This window comes from Xenopus laevis, chromosome 5L, assembly GCF_017654675.1.
Source record: "Xenopus laevis strain J_2021 chromosome 5L, Xenopus_laevis_v10.1, whole genome shotgun sequence".
Taxonomy (NCBI): domain Eukaryota; kingdom Metazoa; phylum Chordata; class Amphibia; order Anura; family Pipidae; genus Xenopus; species Xenopus laevis.
Genome location: NC_054379.1, coordinates 34,701,941 through 34,726,413, shown reverse-complemented (window position 1 = coordinate 34,726,413; position 24,473 = coordinate 34,701,941). Strand labels below are relative to the sequence as shown.

The following is a 24,473-nucleotide window of genomic DNA, read 5'->3' as shown; positions in this document are numbered from 1 at the left end:
CTTGGATGTGTAATTACGTTCTTGGTCAACTTCTATAGAGAATTAGGGGCGCAATGGGACAGCGTTACAGTTGGATTTTTAACCTTTTATTTTAAAATGGTTACTGTGCATAGCTCTCAATGATCACACTATTAGTAGGGCAGTCAAATTTTTTAGAAGCCAATCTGCAGTTCTGGATAGCCCCTTTAATGTTTGATCATCCTGCCAGCCCATCAGTCTTGTGAAATAAGAATATTATGTCACTCCCCACAATTAGGTTTGCTACCTGGCCAGTATTTTACCGGCCTGACCATAAAAACGATGCTTTACCCCAATGTTATTAATAGGGAAAAAATCGAAATATATAGGAAGGAAGTATTTTTTTGTTTTCCAAAAAAGGTGGCAACCCTACCCACAATAGATGAAGTGCAGCCGGCTGGACAAGGGAGGAGAGGGAGTGCAGGCTTGCATCATGTATGTCAGGGATTGTTTGGCTAGTAACCAGTGTTTGCCATGAAATGTTTGGGGCCCAGGCCGGCAATCTGTGGGTTCTGGCGCATGCCAGATGGGCTGCTTTAAGATGCCATAGACTGTTATTTATTGAGCCTGATGGGGGCTGTTTGGGCCTCTGTGTACAGGTATGGGATCCGTTATACGGAAACCATTATCCAGAAACCTCCCAAATTACGGAAAGTCCATCTACCATAGACTCCTGATCAATTGGGGGCCACCAACCGTGCTGCACAGATATTCTTTTTGTGAGGTGATATTTAAAGACAGACAGTGGGGAGGATTCGGAGGAGGCCAGAGAGCTGTGTCCAGGGGACAAGAGTAAAATATGTGTAAAACAAAACATATGGGCCGAGTGGGAGCGTCATCATCACGTGAGTGTAATCCCCAAGTGCCTGGAGGAGAATATTGTGATTATTTATTGACTATGGACCTAGAACTGTCTTAACTCTGCGGCGCCTCAGCCCCTGGTAAACATCCGGTACTTTGTTGATTGGAACTGGATTTAGTGGTTATTGTATGTTAGATTATAGTAAACATGGCTGTAGTTTGAGTAAGAAAAGCTGGGAAAGAAAGAAATCCTGAATTGTAAGTGGAGGGTGCTATGAACTCCCTGCAACAAGTAACAGGCAGGTCACTACAGATTCCCCCGAATAGCGCACCCCTCTGGCCTGTGAGTAATTGGAACAAACCCTCCCCCCGCCTTGCTGCTTCTTCTCTGCTTCTGACTGAAAATCTCGGCGCTCGCTCGCGGACGCTCCCCGCATTCCCAGGACACGCCGGTCACCATGGAAACGCATTACGGCCGTGCTAGGCGCGCTCCGGGGGTTCCAGGTTCCCGCACCGTCATCGGAGGTCTCCGTGCACGCGAGTGACGCTGTTGTGTGGGGAATCAACATACACCGGGCCTGTAGCCCTTCATTTTCTCACTCATCGCTGCGGCTTTCTAAAGGGGCGGCGGCGGCCATGGCCTCGGATGCGGAATGGGTGCTGGAGAGTGTCCTGGGCTTCGTGAGTGGGCCCGTCTGGACGGTGCCAGTCTTGGAATTCATGGAGCACAAATGCTCAGGTGGGGAGGTCGCACAAGTGGGGATAGAGAGGACACATAGGTGGGATATAGAGGGCGCATAAGTGGGGATAGAGAGGAGGCACAAGTGGGGATAGAGAGGGCACAGAGGTGGTGATAGAGGGCGCATAAGTGGGGGATAGAGAGGGCACATAGATGGAATATAGAGGGCACAAGTGGGGAAAGAGAGGGCACAGAGGTGGTGATAGAGAGGGCACAGAGGTGGGATATAGAGGGCATACAAGTGGGGATAGAGAGGGCACACAAGTGGGGGATAGAGAGGACACAGACCTGGTGATAGAGAGGGCACACAAGTGGGGGATAGAGAGGGCACATAGGTGGGATATAGAGGGCGCACAAGTGGGAATAGATAGGACACATAGGTGGGATAGAGAGGACACAAGTGAGGATAGAGATGGCACATAGGTGGGATATAGAGCGTGCACAAGTGGGGATAGAGAGGAGGCACAAGTGGGGATAAAGAGGGCACAAGTGAGGATAGAGAGGAGGCACAAGTGGGGATAAAGAGGGCACAAGTGAGGATAGAGAGGGCACATAGGTGGGATATAGAGGGTGCACAGGTGGGATAGAGAGGGCACAAGTGAGGATAGAGATGGCACATAGGTGGGATATAGAGCGTGCACACGTGGGGATAGAGAGGAGGCACAAGTGGGGATAGAGAGGGCACATAGGTGGGATAGAGAGGGCACTTAAGGTGGGGCGCACAGGTGGGATAGAGAGGGTGGACAAGTGGGGATAGAAAGGGCACATAGGTGGGATAGAGAGGAAGGATAGCAAGTGGGAATAAAGAGGGCACATAGGTGGGTCCGGGAAACTCAAGCAGCAGCGCAACAGGGGACTGAGATTAGAGGAGTAAAGTAGCAGTGCAGAAATAATACTCTTGAACATACATCCTAGCTGGGCTGGGAAAGCCGCCAGTTCTTGGGGTAGATCATTCAAGCCACTGCCTGGTTGCTAGGGTAAACAGTACCCTGGCAACCAGATAGCGACCAGAGACTGGAGAACTGCTGAACAAAAAGAAAAATAATTCAAAACCCATTAAAATAAAGACTAGATGCAAATGATCTTAGAATCACAACTTTCAGCATCTTCACATAAATGAATGGAACAATGGAAGGTGGCGATGGGGCCACTGTATTTTTGGTATTTTTGGAAGCTGAACCCACATATGTGCCATTATCCTTAGGATCTAGAGCTCACTTTGCTCAATTACCTGCTCAATGTGATAAGTAAGGGATTGTTTGCTACATGTTCAGTCAGCTGATTAAATATATTTTCTGTTTTTAGTTTTTGATGATGACGAGGAAAACAAGTTATCCTACACAGACATCCACAACGAATACAAAGAACTGGTAAATATCAGGGGAGGGGCTGACTGCTGGGGACATCGGGGGAGGGGCTGACTGTGTGGGGTAGGAGCCCCAGAGGAGGCGGCATGGAGGACTACTGACAGAAGGAACTGTAAACTGAAATGCATGGGCGGGTTATCATTCACAAACTAATGTTTTCTAAGGTCAGTGACATGCATTAGCACTATGCCCCATATGTAATAAAATGTACTAAGTTTGCCCTGCAGCAGTAATCCATAGCAACCAATAAGATGTTTGCTTTTTAACCGGTGACCAGAAACTGCTACCTGCTAATTAGTTGCTATAAGTTACTGCTCTGGGGCAAACTTAGTGCGTTTTATTACATAAGCCCCTATGTGTGCCACTGGCCTCGTACTTAAAGGAACAGTAACACCAAAAAATAAAAGTTTTTAACTAATTCAAATATAATGTACTGCTATTATGCACTGGTAAAAATTATGTGTTTGCTTTAGAAAGACAGCTACAGTTTATACAAATAGGCTTCTGTGTAGTGATGGAGAACCATTCAATCTACTAAAGAAGAACAGGCACAGACTACTTAGCAGTAACAGATAAGCTCTGTAATAGAATACAATGGTATCCTGCAGAGTGCATCTCTTATCTGCTATGTAACCTGTATTTTGAATGGCTGTCCCCATGGCTACACAACAGCTTGTTTATATAAACTATTGTAGTGTTTATAAAGCAAACAAGTCAGTTGTACCAGTGCAGGGAAACAATACATTATATTTTTATTAGGGATGCACGAATCCAGGATTCGGTTCGGGATTTGGCCAGGATTTGGACCTTTTCAGCAGGATTCGGATTCGGCAGAATCTTTCTTCCCGGCCGAACCGAATCAGAATCCAAAATTGGATATGCAAATTAGGGGAGGGAAATCGCGTGATTTTTGTCACAAAACAAGGAAGTAAAAAACGTTTTCCCCTTCCCACCCCTAATTTGCACATGCAAATTTGGTTCAGTATTCACCTGAATCTTTCAGGAAGGATTCGGGGGTTCATTGAATCCAAAATAGCGGTGCATCCCTAATTTTTATTACTTTAAAACAATTACATTTTTTGATGTTACTATCCCTTTAACAGTAATCTTGTTTCCAGCTAAACACATACTTCATACTTCCGACTAAATGCTGTTTCGTCTGTATCCCATGTAAAGTTATAAGCATTTCTCATTGTTGTTTTGATGTAACTGAATTTCTGCAGGTAGAAACTCTTCTAACGCAGCATCTGAATGAAGTTGGGATCAGTGAGGAGCAGTTTCAAGAAGCCTGCGCAGCTCCCCTTGCACATTCTGCAACACTTAAGGTACAGTGAGATGTAAATATCTACAGTTTAGAAGAGTTGTGGAGGCAGTAGAACAAGCTGCTATAATGTTCTTTTTGCATGATTTAACGCCGTCCTTCACCACATGTAAAATCAGCAGGCAGTCAATCATTTGAAAGTGATATTTATGATTGGGTTTATTTTGATTCACTCCAAAACTGTACACCATTATTTGACAGGAAATGGACTGAGAAGAAAATCGGAAGTGAAAAGTCATGTGAAAAGCAGCACATGTATTATACAGCTTTTTACAACCAGCATTTTGAAAGGAGTTTTGTGTTCATTACAGAGTGTGATAAATACACACGACAGCTTGAAATTATACTAATGTTTAAAGTAAGGGTTCCGCTGTTTCTGGGAGATGTTAGTCTCTGTAGGACAAACAAGCCAGTGTTATTGCATCTGATATTCTGTAACCCTGGTTTAAATGGGCGGATTAACTTTTATGATGTTATAGAATGTCCTATTCCTAGCAACTTTGCAATTGGTTTTCGGTCTTTGAATTATTGCCCTTCCTCTTCTGTCTCTTTCCAGCTGACCCCCATTTGAAAGACTTACCTCCAGCAGCCAAAAACTATTGCTTTTGTGAAGCTTCAATGTTATTGTTACTTTTGATTACTTATCTTTCTATGCAGGCCTTCTTCTATTCATATACCATATCTTTCCAACCATTGCCTGGTCGCTAGGGTAGATAGGACCCTAGCAACCAAATAGCTGCTAAAATACCAGACCGGAGAGCTAAAAAAATAAAAGCTAAATAACTGAAAAATCATAAACATGAAGACCAATTGCTAATTGTCTTAGAATATCAATGTCTACATCATATTTAAAGTTTAAGAGTAAATAAACCCCTTTAAAGTGTCTTTTGTCTGCCATCATTTTGCAGCATGGCATCTCCCACTGATGAAATGATCTTTTTTAACGAGCAAATAAAGCAAAATAATAGTTCTGCCTTGCATAAAAAAGGGCATTAACTCAAGGGATGAAAACATAATTATGCCTCTTTATAGGTCCCTGGTGAGGCCTCATCTGGAGTATGCAGTGCAGTTTTGGACTCCAGTCCTTAAGAGGGATATAAATGAGCTGGAGAGAGTGCAGAGACTAAGTGCAACTAAACTGGTTAGAGGGATGGAAGACTTAAATTATGTGGGTAGACTGTCAAGGTTGGGGTTGTTTTCTCTGTAAAAAGGTGCTTGCGAGGGGACATGATTACACTTTACAAGTACATTAGAGGACATTATAGACAAATAGCAGGGGACCTTTTTACCTATAAAGAGGATCACCGTACCAGAGACCACCCCTTTAGACTAGAAGAAAAGAACTTTCATTTGAAGCAACGTAGGGGGTTCTTCACAGTGAGGACAGTGAGGTTGTGGAATGCACTGCCGGGTGATGTTGTGATGCTGATTCAGTTAATGACTATAAGAGGGACTTGGATGATTTTTTGGACAGACAGAATATCAAAGGCTATTGTGATACTAAACTCTATAGTTAGTATAGGTATGGGTATATAGAATTTTTGTAAAGGTATGGAGGGGTGTGTGTATGGATGCTGGGTTTTCATTTGGAGGGGTTGAACTTGATGGACTTTGTCTTTTTTAACCCAATGTAACTATGTAACAAGCCGAAAGATTTCTGCAACAAATGCATTTTGACAAAAAAAATATTTATAAGACGATACAATACAGCATGCTTGAGAAAGGGGCGTGACCCCGAAATGTTGCACTTCGCAATAAACACACAAGGCAGCTTGCTTGCAATTATCCTGTGTGCCTTGGGATTCTTTCTGCTACAACTCCTTTAAAGGTCAGCTGACTCCACCATGAGATTGATTGAATTGAGCTACATGTAGCAGTTCAACTGTGTGTCTCTGCTACATTCCAGTAACATTTTTCATATTTTTGCTACAGAACATTTTGCAGCCTGTTTTGGCTGTGGAAGATTTTAAAATCTTTAAAGCGATGATGGTACAGAAAAATATTGAACTACAACTACAAGCAATTAGAATAATACAAGAAAGAAATGGTAATAAATAGGTTTATTCTTAAATATATATATATATAGTACTTGAATATATACTATTAATATATATAAGGCGAGATTCTGGGAAAAATTAATGTGGTGGGGAGGAAAAGATACCCGATAAAGCCCCAAAAAATGTAGGTGTTCGAGGCAACATTTATAATGGTATATCCATATTGGCTTCATTGATAACAGTATCTTGGTGTCCGCCTTTCATCAGTTTTATTTAAAAAAGGGAAAATATGTTTATTGCTAGACAGCCAATGTGAGGCAATTTGGCTGCAGAGAGAATTTGTTGAGAGAGATTACCCTCTTTATTAAGGCCTAGAACTGTAAACGGGAATGATAGCAACCATGGGAACTTATAAAGTGCTTATAAAAACAGTAAACCTAGCGACTTGGTCACCAAACAATTTTACCTTTACAACATGACTGACCACCACCACGTATGAGTTACAGTTTCCTGACAACCACAAAAGTTGTTTGGTAGAATGGTTGGACAGGCCTGCCAGAATACCAGAGATGGGGTCTAGATTGGAAAACTCTATAGTCTGTACCGCTCTACCATTTGGAACTGTCTCCATTGATTTCTTATGAAAGTGGGACTTGGATGTCATGTTCTCTAGTGGGCCCTAGAGACACAGCGTGAAGCTGCAGTAATTGAGAACATTGCAGAGGCCAGCCAGATTATGTGCCAATATGAGGGCTGTAAGGTGTTATCAGAGTCCCGTTGGCAACAGACCATATGTTGTAGAAAGTCCAGTATGGAAGCAACATCTTCCCACAGTTTTCACTTGGATTTAATTATTATGATCTTTTGGCCTCCTATAAGCAAATGCATACTAACTTTACTGGACTGGTTGCCCAGTATTAATTCTGCATTCCATGGTCCCTGGAGAAACATTTTTAGGATCAAAAGATTTTAGGGATGCACCGCATCCCCTATTTTGGATTTGGCCGAACCCACGAATCCTTCGTGAAAGATTCGGCTGAATACCAAACCGATTCCTAATTTGCATATGCAAATTAGGGGTGGGAAAGGGAAACATTTTTTACTTCATTGTTACTAACTAAATTGTTACAAAAAGTCACTGGATTTCCCTCCCAGCCCCTAATTTGCATATGCAAAGTAGGATTCGTTTCGGGCGGGCAGAAGAATTCATCCGAATCCTACTGAAAAAGACTGAATCCCGAACCGAATCCTAGATTCGGTGCATCCCTAAAAGATTTAAATTTGGGGACCTGCAGGGAGGTATCGGATAAAGAAAAAAATAAGCTCAGGGTATTGGTTTTAATCCCACTGGCACATTTACTAGAATATGAAGTCAAGTGCCAGTATCATGCAGACTACACACAAGGCTACATTCTGGTAATGCAGTTGGTTGGTCACTTCATTAGAATAGAAATGAACAATGTGATCTGTTGATGACGACTCTGCTTCTACAAGAGAAGTCAATATATTCACGGAATACTTCTCTTTGATTCAGGTGTGCTCCCGGATTGTTTGCAGCATGGCAGTGATATTATTTCTGATCTTGAACAAGAGGAGATGAAACTGGTATCAGAAGCACTCAGGTAACTTAAATTATTAGAATTCATTAACCAGCATACTACTATACCTGTATATCATTATAATAAACAAGAGCCATGTATATCATCAGTTATAATCGGAGCTTAGTGATGTCATTCTGCCACTTGACTCACTGAAACTTGTGTATTATAATAAATAAAGTACCACCTATTGCAAATATGAGGATATTACAAGTCCTCGGCCTTGTATTTTTATATGGTCATGGAACTCCTCGGTAAATATATATATAATATATAATATCCTTATATTTTACAAGAGGGGGTATTTTGTTCACTATATAACCACACTTAAAACTTTGCCCAATAAAAGAAAACATAATTCTAAGCACCTTTCCAATATGCACTTGCTAAAAAAAAATTCAGTGCTTTTAAAGTTATTTGTAAAAACAGTTGCTATTAAAAGCAGCATTTGCGTAATGCCTGCTTGATACTTTTTAAACAATGTAGCAAAAATTGAAGTGTAAAGTTGAATGTTCCTCTCTCTGGTGTTTGTCTGGCAGCTCAGTAATTCATGTGGAGATATTAAACTGTTACAATTTTGCAACATTTAGTTGATACATTTCTCAGCAGCATCTCTGGAGTATTAGCAACTATTGTATCAATTCTAACAGCTGCCTGTAATGAAACCCAGAGATTCTGCTCAGCAGTGACTAAGATAAGAAATGTATCAAATAATGTATCAGTTTACAACTTCAACTTCTCAGTAACTGGCATAGAAAAAATCTCAGCACATGTTAGAGGTGGTGATATTTAAACAAACAGAAGCTAAGTGGATAATTTTTCTAGAAACTAGACAGCCATTCGGCATGAACTTTGAATATAATGTTACCTGTTTCATATAAAAATATAAATCTTTGAAAATTATAGTCACCCTATGTATACACATACTATGAATATTTAAACCTTTTTTATACTATTTTTTTTTACTATTTAAACTAAAATACAATGCTGTTATTTAACTGCTCTAACAATTTACAAAAACGTCCAATTTTAACTTTGTAATTGTATTTTTATGTATAAAGTTTTTTGATAGACATTCAATCTGTAACCTTAATCTATAATTATACCGTGGATTGGCCAAAGTAAGACTGATTACTATAGGCCTACCTCTAATTACCACCCCCAATTTGGATTGGCAGTTAGACAAATGCGACTGATTGGTTACTTTTCATTTAAATATGCTTGTGTGTTAAATGTTTATTTAGCCTATGACTAATCTATTTCTGGAGTGTGATCCAGTTTGTGCCAGCCCATCACTATTTTTTTACTTGCTATATTGCCTTCCTGAGCTGAAAGTTTGGGGTTTGTGCACCTGGATCCCCCGTTTGCTTGGGTAAGTTAACCCCAAAATTACTACCCAATGCATAGGCACTGAACATTTTTCTATATATGTATCGCAGATATTGAACTGTTACAATTTGCTCCATTAGTTGATACATTTCTCAGCAGCATCTGTGGGATATTAGCAACTATTGTATCAATTCTAACAGCTGCCTTTAATGAAACTCAGGGATTCTGCTCAGCAGGACCAAAGATAAGAAATGTATCAAACAATGTATCAATTTAAAACAGTCGGTGACCCCCGCACCCCACAGCTGCTTTAGAAAGACATAAGAACTTTAAGATTCAATAGAAAAACAGGCACAAATAGAAAGTGATTAAAAAAAAAGTCTGTATTTCTGGTAAACTATCTGAAAACAACTGAACTGAAAAAAGTGCTTGTCTTTTTGCAGACAGCTGAATTTCTTAGAAAGTTTTCAATTGGTCTGCTATGTATTTACATATCCTATTAGGAAGGCTTATAAATGAAAAGTTGTGCAAAATAAAATGAGACCAAGTGAAAAGTTAGATGGTATACCTGTTCCATACTAAAAACAGATGTTAAAGTGAATTTTAATCATTTTTTTATTATTTTTTAATTATCACCTACTATTTGGAAATGTTTGAGCTGTTTATTTTCGAATGTTACACATCTGTTGCTGGCTGAGTAGTAATTATTTATAAGGCGGCTGTTAATCTTCAACAGTGACTTTTGCAAACGAGGAGATGTTTTTATGGGTTGAAAATCCTGATCTGATTACATTTATGCAAAGGGTCAGTAGCATGCAAACTGTGTGGCTTTTGTTTTAGGGAAGAGACACACTCGAAGATTCAGGGATATTTAGTAGCCCAGCGACGAATCACCTCTTCTTCGGACGACTAATCTCCCTGAAAAGCCTTCCCGCTGGCTAGAATCAAAATCAACGGCAGGTTGGCACTCGGAGTGCTTCATTTTCCGATGTCGCCCAAAGTTTCCTCGCGAGGCAACTTCGGGAGACTTTGGAAAACGAAGTGATCCGAGTGCCACCCCGCCTGCGATTTAGATTCTAGCCAGCGGGAAGGCTTTTCAGGGAGATTAGTCGCCCGAAGAAGAGGCAATTTGTGGCCGGGCAACTAAATCTCCCCGAATCTTAGTGTGTGCCCTTACCCTTTGGGTAGTGGCACACGGGGAGATTTGTTGCATGCATTTTTTAAAAGTGAGTTTCGGCAACAAGTCGTTCGTTTTGTCTTCAAATCGTATTTTTGGGAGGACCAGCGCTCATGAGCAGGAAAATTAGACAATTAGAGGAAAAAGAGAAAAATAATAATTCCAATATAGTGTAGTATCTCTTAGCATAAATTTAGTACACCTCAGGTGAGAAAAATTAAGATAAAGGCAAAAATTGGTGCTAAAAATCCTTTCGCAATTTTTTTATTTTTGCCCTCTATGTGCCAATCCTTCAATTACTCGAATTCACACCGTGTGGCCACTCTTATGGTGGGGTACTCACGAGCGTTTAAAAGGAAAAAAGGCGTTGATAATAATAACCTCTCCAGCTGGCTTCTGTATCCACATTTCTAAAAGAATGCGCTGACATAGTGTAAAACCGTCATTTTTTTTTAAATATTCAATAAAGTTAAAAAGTACTGTACACACATATTACGCTGGCACGGTTAGTCTATATCCAAAGAGGCACACCTCATAAGTTTGACTCGGTCTGGACGGGATGGGTGGAAGCTTTGCGGCTTGGGGCTGCCCCTACCTGAGAAACTGTATCTGTAAGATTTGTCTCCATGTCATTGTTATGATGTATGTGCTGTACTGTGAAATTGTGTACCTGGTCATGTGTACGGTTATGCATCTGTACAGTGCTGAATGCCAAGTATTGTGACTTGTTTCTCCACCAACCTTTCTTTTTTTTTTTCTTTTTCTTTGTATTTTGTTTTGAAAACAATAAAAACGATTATAAAAAAAAAAAAGTACTGTACACTCACAATGTTACTATTAAAATCGCATATAAGAAAGATTCTTTTAAATTGTCACCACTTCGCTGCTTTTTTCGGGTCTCCGGAGCAGTCAGTGCAGATTGATTTGCCGGCGTCTCAACCGCATGTACCCCAGGCTCCTGTGGATGACGTCCCCGCCCTTCGTTTTATCTTGCCATAGAGAAAAATGTAAATTGCCAGCTACTACACACACATTGCTTTTTGAAATTGTCTGTAGTCCGAAAACCCACGGAGACCATTTTTTGAGTGATTTATCAGAAATGGCATGGCTTTTTAGAAGTTGTGAAAATCTGCGCTAGCAAAACACACAAGGAGATTAGTAGCTGCGATAATATGCAATTTCTTGTGTGCGCGGCATATTGTAAGAACGTATGGGCGTAATTTCTAGGGCGGCAATTTCGCATTCTTTGTTCCAGCAACCACACGCTCACTCATCATTCGCATACGAAGATACACACAATACGCGTGCGACAATACACCACATAAATGCCTTTTTTTTTTTAAAATCATTTCTTTGACAGATAGGCGCATTGATCTTGGTGAAGAACGTCCAACCCCGCGGGTGGTTCACTATGGGATGCAAATCACTCAGTAGATCTTGCAAAAAAGACGGTCGATGCGTCACTGAAACTAAATTTTTAAAAATCAGGGGCGACGAATCTCACCCCGTGTCACTACCCTTAGATCAATGTGCTTTGTTTGCTGTTCATTTTAATTTCCCCCGAAGCCTCATTTCACGTTGTTGTTTTACATTTTTGCATGCCCTTTTGTTGGTACATATTTCACAATATTTTTGCTTTGTGGCACATATTAAAGTGATCTTAACATGTTCCAGTTTTTAAGGGAATAATCCCCTGTCACTTTAAATCCATTCTAAACTCTTGCTTCCTTCTTCTGTTCCCTTATCCTTTCGCTGCTGCACATGGAGCTCTGATGCGATGCAGTGGGGTGACAATATATGTGATTATATTAGTGCTTCAGCTGGTCAGATCATTGAAAAGCTGATCCACCACCCCAGTCTGGCATCACCATTGTACATGCAATATGGCAGCCAAAGGAGATCAGCACTAAATATGAAACGTTTTAAAAGTGAAAATAACATGTTCTCAAAATAATAGAAATGTTTCTGCATCACTTTTGAAACGTCTGTCGTTCCATAGGTTCCATTTTTCAGAAACATGTCTCTCCGCAGCATTTGCTTTTATATTTTATTGTTGCGTCTGTTTATTTCTCTACTACAGAGCTACATTGTATTTCAGCAGGACAATTGAATACATTCATTTTCGTTCTAGTGTAGGATGTGCGGTACAGTGTATTTGTGTATTGTGTGAATATGATAGGAATTGTTGATGGTAAGCTTACTGGCGCAGGGACTGATGAATAATCTCTGCAAAGCGCTGCAGAAATGTTAGTGCTTTATGAAGGATAACAATGAAATAAACGTACCTTAATATGGCTGCTCTGTGATCAGACGTCTGATTTGAGTTTATAGATAAATGCTCAATCGACATTGGTTGTAATAAACAGCAAGAACATTCTTTCTAACGTAGAAAAGCTGTTAGAAAGTACAGACATGAAGTATTACTGTTACGTACTTTATAAAAATTATATCCCATAGCTCAAAATCCATAAAAAATCATGTTTTAATCGATTCACATACTGACCATACTGAAATAAGTTGGGCAAACCAAACAAAAATTAGTTTTTTTAACCATATATTTCTGGGGTCGTATTCCTATTCCATGTAGCCTGTATGAACAATAGTATCACATATATAATATATATAGTTCATAAAAGTACATATTTGGATTTTGAGCTACAGGATATCATTTTTGTAAAGTACGTATAAGTGGAGCCTTGGGAACTGGGGCAATACCCCAGTAGTATATTGCCCAATATAGACTATTTTGGATTATTCCCAAATAATCTTTTTTTAAAGGACCAGTAACAGTAATTTTTTTAAAAAAACTTTTTTTCTTTTTAAAGAAAAAAAAAACCACCAACACAGTTTAAACTTTTAATTCGCAAAGCTTTTATTAAGAAATTACTTACCGATTCTCTGCATGTGCTCCTCTTCTGAAACAGCGACAGGGCGATGATCCATAGTGCGGCGCTCGATTTCTCCTCCCTGGCTATCTCCTATAGAAGGCAGGGAGAAGAAATCGAGCGCAGCACGGTAAATTACTGTTACCGGTCCTTTAATATGAAGTATTAAGGTGGCTATACACGGGCCGTTAAAAGCTGCCGACAGACCGAGTCGGCAGCTTATTGGCCCGTGTATGGGGCCCCCCCGAAGGGCTTCCCCGGTCGGATTGGACTAAAAATCCTGTCAGATCGTGGCCGCATCTGTTCGTTGATGCGATCCGACCGCCCGTTACCATTCGTTAGGATCCGATCGTTGGGCCCTAGGTTCCACGATCGGATCAGCCCGATATTGCCCACTTCAAGGTGGGCATATCGGGGAGAGAGCCGCTCATTTGGCGATATCGTTCGGGCATATCGGGGAGAGATCCGCTCTTTTGGCTCGATCGGATTGGACTAAAAATCCTGTCGGATCGCGGCTGCATCTGTTCGTTGATGCTGCCCCGCGAACCGACCGCCCATTACCATTTGTTAGGATCTGATCGTTGGGCCCTAGGGCCCACGATCGGATCACCCCAATATTGCCCACCTCAAGGTGGGCATATCGGGGAGAGATCCGCTCATTTGGTGATATCGCCAAACGAGCGGATCTCTCCGTGTATGGCCACCTTTACTGTTAGGGATGCACCAAATCCAGGATTCGGTTCGGGATGCGGGCAAGATTCTGCCTTTTTCAGCAGGATTCGGATTCGGCTGAATCCTTCTGCCTGGCCGAACCGAATACGAATCCTAATTTGCATATGAAAATTAGGAGTGGGGAGGGAAATCACAAGACTTTTTGTCACAAAACAAGAAAGTAAAAAACAAGGGGTAAAAAATGTTTACCCCTTCCTAACTCTAATTTGCATATGCAAATTAGGATTTGGATTTGGTTCGGTATTCAGACGAATCTTTTGCGAAGGATTCGGGGGTTCAGCCAATCCAAAATAGTGGATTCGGTGCATCCCTAATTACTGTACCTTGAAATATATACAAAACAGGAAGAAAGTACTACTGTGAGTAGTGAGTAGTGGCATTCTGATCTCATAGCAGAAGTCTAGCCAATGTATTCTGATCTGTGAGTCTACTTACATACACACAGATCAGACCAGAAATCCATCTGTAAATGCCCAGCTCCGCATCCCATATAAACAGCAATTTGATCTTTTACAGGCTATCAAAGGAAGAATATGAACGGGAGCAGCTAAGGAGGAGCGCAAAGGTAGTGACTGCTAATACAGAATATATTGTAGCCCTGAGAGAGTTCACTAACAATAACCTGTGTTCATTTTTTCCCCTCGGTTGCCTAGATTTTATTTTTTAAACCGGTGTTAATGTCATTTATCTTAACTGCACAGGAATTGAATTGCACTTTTGGGGAACACTCTAAAACGAAACAGTCGAACGGCAGTGAGAGAACACCAAGCAATACAGGTACGACTTAAAGGGACACCGTACTAACCTGGTACTGAATGCAAACGGTTGAGTTATAATGCTTTATGTTCTTCTAAATAACTTTTCACATATATTTAAAAGGGCAGGTATAGCGTAGATTATATATCAGCTTCTCTTATGGCACATCTCTGTAGCTGCCATATTTTTACTTATTGCTTTCTGTATTGATTGAGGTCACTCTGCCTCAAGGTGACTCACATGCAATACAGCTTTGTGCAAGCCCATTTAAGACTCCGTGAATCAGACTTCAGCAAATCTAGCCCTAATATAGTCTGTATAGTAGCACTTACTACTACCTTTGTTTATAATCATGCACATTGAGGTAACGTTCCCCTCATCATACATTAAATTCCTCTCTGTAAAAGGCTGTCAGCATTTAAGAGGATGTTTAACCCTTGCTGCTGACTGGTGCAAAATGATGACAGTCAAAACTCCCCTGTTAACCCTGCAACCGCTTGCAGTGCTAAGTAATGAAAAGGCACCATGCTCACTTGAAGCCATGCCTATTTTATGGAATTCAATAACAAGTAAAGATAATTATTTTACATTTTACAATTATCTAACCATTTTCTAGCAGTCTCTCCCCAAATGCCACTATTTACTTTTTAAAATCAATGTTTAACTGGAATAAAGGGGGCTTTCCTTCAGCTTTACCTATTGTTTGTGATGCAATCAGTAATGCTGAACTATTTGTGTGCAGACTGAAAAGGGTAAGTAATGCCATGCAGAAAGGCAGGTTGTAAGTTAAGGGTCTTAGGTCACGTAAGGATAATATTTATCAAGTACTTTTGTGGTTCTTAATTTTTTTCCATATAGCAAAAATCCAAATAGAGTGAGCAGTAGTTCTGGTTTTCATTAAGTTCAAAAAAGGCTTTATTAGGACCTTCATAGGCCTAACGCGTTTTGTGCCTGTGTGGGCACTTACTCATAGGCTGTAGGTCTCCCCCAGGTACAATCCTTTTTAAAGGGGTGTCAACCAATTAAAATGCACTACATCACAAACAGTCTTGACCAGTAGGTAAAAAGTTCAGTGCAAAGTGCAGAACCAATCCGAATGGATATTATATTGATTACATATCAAGAGGAAGGACCAATAGAAATGTGTCACACAAATCACCCCATGTAAAAGCTATAAATATCCAATATAGGGAGGAAAAGACAAATGAGAGAAAAAGAAGAGAAAATTAGGGAGAATAATACAGCCTTTGTGTGTTTAATCTTTATTTTTTCACCTTTACTTAGACAAGGCTGAAACTGGCTGCAGAGTCCATCACACCTTTGTAGAATTTCGGGAAAAATTATAATGGCATTCATTTTATACTCCCCTTTTAATTTCCAAGTGTGTTGCACTTTATCTTTTGTAAACTGTTTATAACAGAACTTCCGGATCAGAGTCATGAAATAGAACAGCAGCCAGTGAAAATGCAGGAAAGTCCTTATGAAGAAGCTTCCATGAAATTAAAAGAAATGAGTAACACAGAAGCAGCAGAGGCCTGGTTGGAGCAAGCAAGGAAAGAAGCTGGTATCCTCAGTTCTGTTACTGTAAGTTTGTGATTTACATATATTGCATGAAAGCCTGTAAACACCCAGGTCTGGCTTGTACCAAATAAAGAAACATGCTAAGCACCCGTCTGGACTGAGTAATTCCTGAGAAATTTGGCATTGTTAGATATGTAGCAACACACTCCTAAACTGGGATTATAATATAAGTGAATGCTGACCCATGGCGTTACTGCAGGAATTATTCTGTGCTAGCGTGCAGAGCTTTACTGATTTTATTACCTGTCTTCTAAATATAATCAGAATTTTTCAAAATGTAAAGGAATTGTTCAGTGTAAAAATAAAAACTGGGTAAATATGCTGTGCAAAATAAAAAAAAATGTTTCTAATATAGTTAGTTTGCCCAAAATGTAATGTATAAATGCTGGAGTGACTTGATGTCTAACATAATAGCCAGAACACTACTTCCTGCTTTGCAGCTCTCTTGGTTTCCACTGATTGGTTACCAGTCAGTAACCAATCAGTGACTTGAGGGGGGAGCACATGAGTCATAACTGTTGTTTCTGAATCTGAGCTGAATGCTGAGGATCAATTGCAAATTCACTGAACAGTTATGTCCCATGTGGCCTCCCTTAAAGTCACTGACTAACTCAGAGTTAGAGAGCTGAAAAGCAGGAAGTAGTGTTCTGATATGTTGGACATCCAGACACTCCAACCTTTATAAATTACATTTTTGGCTAACTAACTATATTAGAAACATTTTTTATTTTGCACATACTATCTATTTACCCAGTTTTTATTTTTATACTGAACCGTTCCTTTACAGTGTAGACTATCATAGCTTCCTCATGATGAATGACTAAGGCTGAGAGGTTTGACTGTTAGGGTTTTTGAAATGCCAAATATCTTGAAATGTTAAATGAGGCATTTGATTGGCCATTGCTATTATAGCTAATATTTCAGTTTGTCCTGTGCAGAACTTATCACAAGCTGAAAAGGAGCAGCTTCAGAAAAGAGCAGAATATCTCAGGAGGCGAAGGGAAGAGCTACTGGCAAAAAAACAAGAGTCAAAGAAAATGGCCCATAATTCTGAAGTGCATGAAGAAAAAGCAACATGCTCGAAACAGGTAATCAGGCTGATTTCTTAAAGTGTCCTAACACAAAAAACGAAATGCTTACCTTAGTGCTAATGTAGTAATGGTGTAGCAATCCAGCAATCCTGCACCAATTCTGTACACTTATATGCTGTAACTCCGCAGGGTCCCATGTGTATTGGAGTAGCAGCAATGAATGTTAAAATATAGATCTTACCACTGTCTGTTATTAGTCAGGCTGCAGGCTTGATATATAAAACAACAATGTCTGTCATTGGATCCCAGCATTAGCAGGGTTAATTCACAAAAAAAGCCAAGCAACACTATGTAGGATCAATATTTGCACAGGTATAAATACAACAGCTGCCCATACACCATGAAATATAACCTTAAAGGGATACTGTCATGGGAAAAAAAAAAATTTCAAAATGAATCAGTTAATAGTGCTGCTCCAGCAGAATTCTGCACTGAAATCAATTTCTCAAAAGAGCAAACAGATTTTTTTATATTCAATTTTGAAATCTGACATGGGGCTAGACATTTTGTCAATTACCCAGCTGCCCCAAGTCATGTGACTTGTGCCTGCACTTCAGGAGAGAAATGCTTTCTGGCAGGCTGCTGTTTTTCCTTCTCAATGTAACTGAATGTGTCTCAGTGGGACATGGGTTTTTACTATTGAGTGTTGTTCTTAGATCTACCAGGCAGCTGTTATCTTGTTTTAGGGAGCTGCTATCTGGTTACCTTCCCATTGTTCTTTTGTTTGGCTGCTGGGGGGGGGGGGTGATATCACTCCAACTTGCAGTGCAGCAGTAAAGAGTGATTGAAGTTTATCAGAGCACAAGTCACATGACTTGGGGCAGCTGGGAAATTGACAAAATGTCTAGCCCCATGTCAGATTTCAAAATTGAATATAAAAAAATCTGTTTGCTCTTTTGAGAAATAGATTTCAGTGCAGAATTCTGCTGGAGCAGCACTATTAACTGATTCATTTTGAAAAAAATTTTTTTTCCCATGACAGTATCCCTTTAACTATAAATACTTAGTAACTTGTTTCCTATTGATACAAGTATTGAAGAGAACTAAAGCCTAACTAAAGAAGTAGCTAGAAATGTTGTACATTATGTTTTGGGCTTCTGTGCCAGCCCAAGGCAACCACAGCCCTTTAGCAGTAAAGATCTGTGTCTCCAAAGATGCCCCAGTAGCTCCCCATCTCCTTTTCTGCTGATTCACTGCACATGCTCTGTGCTGCTGTCACTTACTGAGCTTAGGGACCCACTCACAATATACAATACCCATAGAATATAAATGTCACAATATAAGGCTCATTAGTAATTAATACAGATAATTGCTACATTCCATCTTAGAAACCAGTACAATTAGCATCAGAATTTAATAAACAGCCCTGTAGCATCATCTTATATTACAGACCAATCTCATTTTCTGCTGGATAATTTGTGACGACCCCTAAACTTAGCTTCTCAACAGCTTTTTAGAGCCCACTGAACATGAGTGTCGCAGACACTTTCCAAGATGGTGACCCCCTGTGACAAGTTTGAAGTCCTGGATCATTGCTGCTATTGACAAGCTGACACTTTAGGCTGGTGCAATAAGTTCAGTATATAAAATATGGCATTTTTAGCCATATTTATTTTTAAGGTTTAGTTCTCCTTTAAGGCTCATGAAATTGCACCCCTTTCCCCATACAAAGCCACAAGCTGTATCATTGTGAATGTTGATCAGGCTTGTGGTGTTCCAACAGACGTGTATATGCATCAGGACTCAGCAGTACTAAGTACATGGTCAGACCTCTTCCATGCTTTATTCACTATCCGTTCCTTTTCACTGTAACATTCTCCCTAACACACAACTGGTAAGTTAAGGTTGGCCTTAGGGCTAGGGCCAGGTCACATGGGGCATTTTTACGTTGCGTTTTTGAAACTGCGTATTTGAGCGTAAATACAAAATAAAGCCCTACTGGAAATAATGGAATTCCAACTGGGGCACTTGGGAGCCAACATCCGATGCCAGTATTTGTGTTTTTCATCAGATAGGCCAAGGAAACTCCATATCATTGAACTGTATGGGATCCGCAGGTTTGAAATACGCTGCATATTTTTAATATGGCAGGCAAACTCTCGCGAGATGCATTGTGCATATACGTATTTATGGCATTGTATACTGGCAATGTAATTACATTGCGTATTAATGATCAATCTGGCTACATTTTGCATGTAAATGACTTTTCCACTTGGCTTTTTTTCACAAAAGTTTACTAAAATTCTTCTGAGCAGAATTGTGGGGAACGAGAAAAAACTAGGGATGCACCAAATCAGAAGGATTCGGCCAAATCCTCCTGCCCAACGGAACCGAATCCTAATTTGCATATGTGTATTGTATGTAATAGTATGCATATGCAAAGGGCGGGGAGGGAAATCCCTTGACTTTTTGTCACAAAACAAGGAAGTAAAAAATGTTTTCCCCTTCCCATCAGGGGCGTAACTACCGGGGGAGCAGGGGGTGCAACTGGGCCAGGGCCCGCACCCCCGCAGGGCCCCCCCCGGCAGATCGCGCGCGCTGCAGCCGGCTGGAGTTGGCTGCGGCGCGAGAGAAAAATCACACGGGCGAGGGTGGGGGCGGGCCCGGCTGCACGGCCCACACAAGGGCCCGCCCCCACCTAGTTCCGTTACTGCTTCCTACCCTTAATTTGCATATGCAAATTAGGATTTGGTTTGGTATTCGTTGTAAACTGCATGGCATATGCATTTTTGTAATTTTATTGTACTTAACTTGCTCTGTTAAAAAGTAAAATCCTTTATGCTTTGGAAAACCCAATAAAAAATGATGGAAAAAAACAAAACAGAAATGCATGTTGGGAAAAGAAAACTACAGGCTGAAAAATGCAGATTATCATTTGCATGTGGTTTCATTGGCGTATTTATGCTCAAACGCAACGTAAAAACACCTTGTGTGATACAGGACAGCTGACATAGGAGACAGTAATTCGCATGGAGGAGGGCTGACAATGTATCAAAATAATAGTAGGGGAGAGTAATAAGGGGATGCAGGAGATGAAAGATGTGTAGGGTGTAGGATTCAGACCCCATTTTGGAGAACAGGCTTAAAAGACTAGTAACATAAAACATTTTTTTTTAAATATTTTTTTTCGGCAACAGGGCTATGATCCAGTGTGTGGTGCTCAATTTCTCCTCCCTGGCTATCTCCTATAGAAGGCAGGGAGAAGAAATAGAGCCCCACACGATAGATTGTCTCCCTGTCGCCATTTGTGAAGAGGAGCGCAATAGGAGAATTGGTAAGTTATTTCTTAATAAAGACTTTGCGAATTTGAAGTTACAAATGTCGTGGTAGCTTTTTTCGTTAAGTACAAACGATTTTTTTTTTTTAAAAAAAAATTCATGTTACTGGTCCTTTAAGGCCCCCATACACTGGCCGATAAAAGCTGCCGACAGCTTATTGGCCTGTGTGTGGCCATCCGACGGACGTTCCCGATCGATATCTTTCCGAAAGTCGGGCAGATCTCGATTGAGCAAGTTAAAAAATCCTGTCGGATCGCGGCCACATCAATGTGTGTATCCGACTGCTGGTATCGGATCCATTATGATCTGATTGTTGGGCCCATGATTGGATCAGCCGCAATATTGCCCACTTCTACGTCTATGGCCATCTTTGTGAAGATGTGTCGGCAAGTAGGAAGGTCCACCTGCTTTATTTGCACCTTGACGTAGTTAATGGGGTACAGTGTGTATTTGTGATGTATATGTCCATCTGTTGTACACATATATTATATCAATAATAAATAATAACAACAATCAGTCATTGCCAGTGTGTGTGTCACAAAAGGGAATACACAGAGGAAGCAGCAGAAGTGCAGAGAAGCAAAGAGATTCCTGGAAATACTTAATCCAATTAGTTAAACTCATTTCACCCTGCTTAACTACTTATCCTTTGTGCATAATCTATATTTGCCTAATGTTTCATTCTGTCAGCTCCCTCACCTTGTGGCCATGACTTGTTGTGTTGCCTTTGACTGTCGGTTGTTCAATACAGCAATCTTTGTATGTAAGCGACGGCATGCGCTCTAACTCTGGGGTGAATGAATGCTGGGGGCACATGGCAAAATGTTGAAGCAGATTCTAGGAATTAAAGGGAAAGTTCAACCAAGAAAAACATTTTCTTTTTATTATGTGAGAGATTTGCTGTTGTTTATGGCACCCGTGTATGGGGCCTTGCTGACTACTGGCTGAAAATCAGGACAGAGAAGAGTCAGGCTTGTACCACATGTGCATGTTAATGACGTTCTCAGCTGATGAGCCGTTGGCCTGTCTTTATGATCCAATTGTTGACCCCTGGCTCGCATCAGACCCATTCGACCCTGGCCTATTTGGATCTGATCAGCTTGGCCTGGCTTTCCAGGCTATGTCGTCCGCTAATTGGCCCGTGTGGGCCCAAACAAACCTTGCCAAACAAGCGCATCTGATAGTGTATGGGCTACTTTACACATCTAATGCCTGCTGAACAATTCCTTCAAGGGATTCTGTCGTGATTTTTATGGTGTCGTTTCTAAATTACACTGTTTACACTGCAAATAATTCACTCTACCATATAAAATGTTATTCCTGAACCAACAAGTGTTTTTTTTAGTTGTAATATTGGTGTGTAGGCAGCCATCTCAGGTCATTTTGCCTGGTCATGTGCTTTCAGAAAGAGCCAGAACTTTAGGATGGACCTGCTTTCTGGCAGGCTGTTGTTTCTCCTACTCAATGTAACTAAATGTGTCACAGTGGGACCTGGATTTTACTATTGAGTGTTGTTTTTAGATCTACCAGGCAGCTGTTACCTTGTGTTAAGCTGGCCATAGACGCAAAGATCTGATCGTACGAATCGAGGATTCGTACGATTTTCGAACCGTGTGTGGAGAGTCCTGACATTTTTCGTCCGGCGGAGATCGGTCGTTTGGTTGATCGGACAGGTTAGAAAATTTCTGTCGGCTGCCGATAATATCTCTGCGTGTATTGCCGATCGTATGATTTTCAGTGGGAGACTGTCACTAGCTTTGGTTGGACATAGATATCATACGATTGCTGTCAGGGGCAGAACATTGCTGATCTGTTCTTTAACTAATCTGACTGGTAAGACTTTGATCTGAATGGTTAGTGGCGGGTCGGGAGATGGGAAAGTCCGATCGTACGATGATTTGTACGATCGGATCTTTGCATCTATGGCCAGCTTTAGGGAGATGCTATCTGGTTACCTTCCCATTGTTCTGTTGTTTGGCTGCTGGGGGGAAAGGGAGAGAGGTGATATCACTCCAACTTGCAGTACAGCAGTAAAGAGTGACTGAAGTTTATAAGAGCACAAGTCACATAACTGGGGCAGCTGGGAAACGAACTATATGACTATATGTCTAGCTGAGTATATGTCTAATAATAAAAAAAATCTTTTTGCTCTTTTAAGAAATGGATTTCAGTGCAGAATTCTGCTGAAGCAGCACTATTAACTGATGCATTTTTTTTTTTTTTTTAAAAAACGTTTTCCCATGACATTATCCCTTTAATCTCTCCATACAGGAAATGACAGAGGAAGAAAAGAAGAGTTTGCAAAGAAGGAAGCAACTTGCGGAAAAACTGAAAGAGGAAGTGATTTTATGTGAGAAATCTGGCACCGCCTCTTGAGTCTCCTAAACCATTGACCCCCATTGCCAAAGCTACTCGTATATTATATATTATATGATATATGTATATTCTATACATATATTTTTGTATGCCTTAAATAAATATTTAGAGCCACATGGGTTGGAAGAGATTAATATCACCTTAGTATTGCCTGGGACTGATGCGTAATTTGTACATAGTGTAGAGACAGAAGGGAAAGAAGCTCATTGGTACATGTGCTGTAGTATTGCTGGCACATTATATAGATGATTATATATCCACTTCTGTTTACATTAAATCCAAAGTCTTCATCCTGGTCTCTTGTTTTGTGACACACAGGGTGTCTGCTGTTTCCCTTCTGCCGAGAAAATGGAGAGACTAAATACCCCTGTATTGGGCCTCCAAACCAAAAGGCATCGGTCTGTTAAAGCTCCAAGTGAATCTGTTTTTAAAGGAAAACTATACTCCCCAAACAGTGTAGGTCTCTATAAAAATATATTGCATAAAACAGCTCATGTGTAAAACCCTGTAAATAAACCATTATCATAAAAATATACTTTATTAGTATGTGCCATTGCCATTTAATAGAAAATTGCCATTTTAAAAAATAAGGGCCGCCCCCTGGGATCCTACGATTCACGGTGCACACAAACATACCAAACATGTTAAGTCACATGAGCCAATTAAGAGACAGAGTTCTGTCTTAAGCTTCCACGCTTCTTCCACGACTTTATTAACAACAGACCTTAGTTTAGAAAGCAGTCGTTTGTTGGGCACGGTATCAAACGTTTTGGCAAAATCCAAATAGATCACATCTACTGCCCCCCCCCCACTGTCCAGCATCTTGCTTAGCTCATCATAAAAAGCAATCAAATTTATCTGACATGACCTATCCTTCATAATGCCATGCTGATTGCTGCTCATAATGCCATTCATTAGGACAAAATGCTGAATATGATCCCTTAACAAGCCTTCAGATAATTTACCCACCACAGATGTCAAATTTACTGGCCTATAATTGCCAGGCTGAGATCGTAATCCCTTTTTAAATATTGGAATAACATCAGCTTTTCTCCAATCCATAGGCATCATACCAGATGAAAGTGAATCTGAGAAAATCAGAAATAGAGGCTGATCTAAAACTGAACTAAGCTCTCTTAGAACCTGGGGGTGTATGCCATCAGGCCCTGGAGCCTTGTTTACATTAATTTGTATTAAAGCTTTATGGATCATATCCTGAGTCAGCCACTGACTAGATTGAGCTGAGCCATCAGTGCAGCTATGAAGTGAGCCTAGATCCAGAATAGCATTTTTTCTAGTTGGTGCCTCAACAACCTGTGCCATAAAATTGTCATGCGGCAAGTTTATAAACTTGTTCCCATTAACTGATGTGGCAGTACATATCCCTCCTCCTTTTTTATTGCCTCTGTCCTTCTGAAACAAAGTAT

General features: G+C 40.6%; 1 protein-coding gene across 1 annotated transcript; it reads left to right on the top strand.

The window, feature by feature from the left end:
- Nucleotides 1-1,213: 1,213 nt before the first annotated feature.
- cfap36.L (cilia and flagella associated protein 36 L homeolog) lies at nucleotides 1,214-23,160 on the top strand. Its single transcript, NM_001087370.1, is given in 10 exon segments — nucleotides 1,214-1,558; nucleotides 2,864-2,928; nucleotides 4,149-4,250; nucleotides 6,179-6,293; nucleotides 7,778-7,865; nucleotides 14,481-14,529; nucleotides 14,666-14,741; nucleotides 16,141-16,304; nucleotides 17,240-17,389; nucleotides 22,942-23,160. Coding segments are annotated over 10 exon segments (1,017 nt in total). The 5' UTR covers nucleotides 1,214-1,455; the 3' UTR covers nucleotides 23,047-23,160.
- Nucleotides 23,161-24,473: the final 1,313 nt, after the last annotated feature.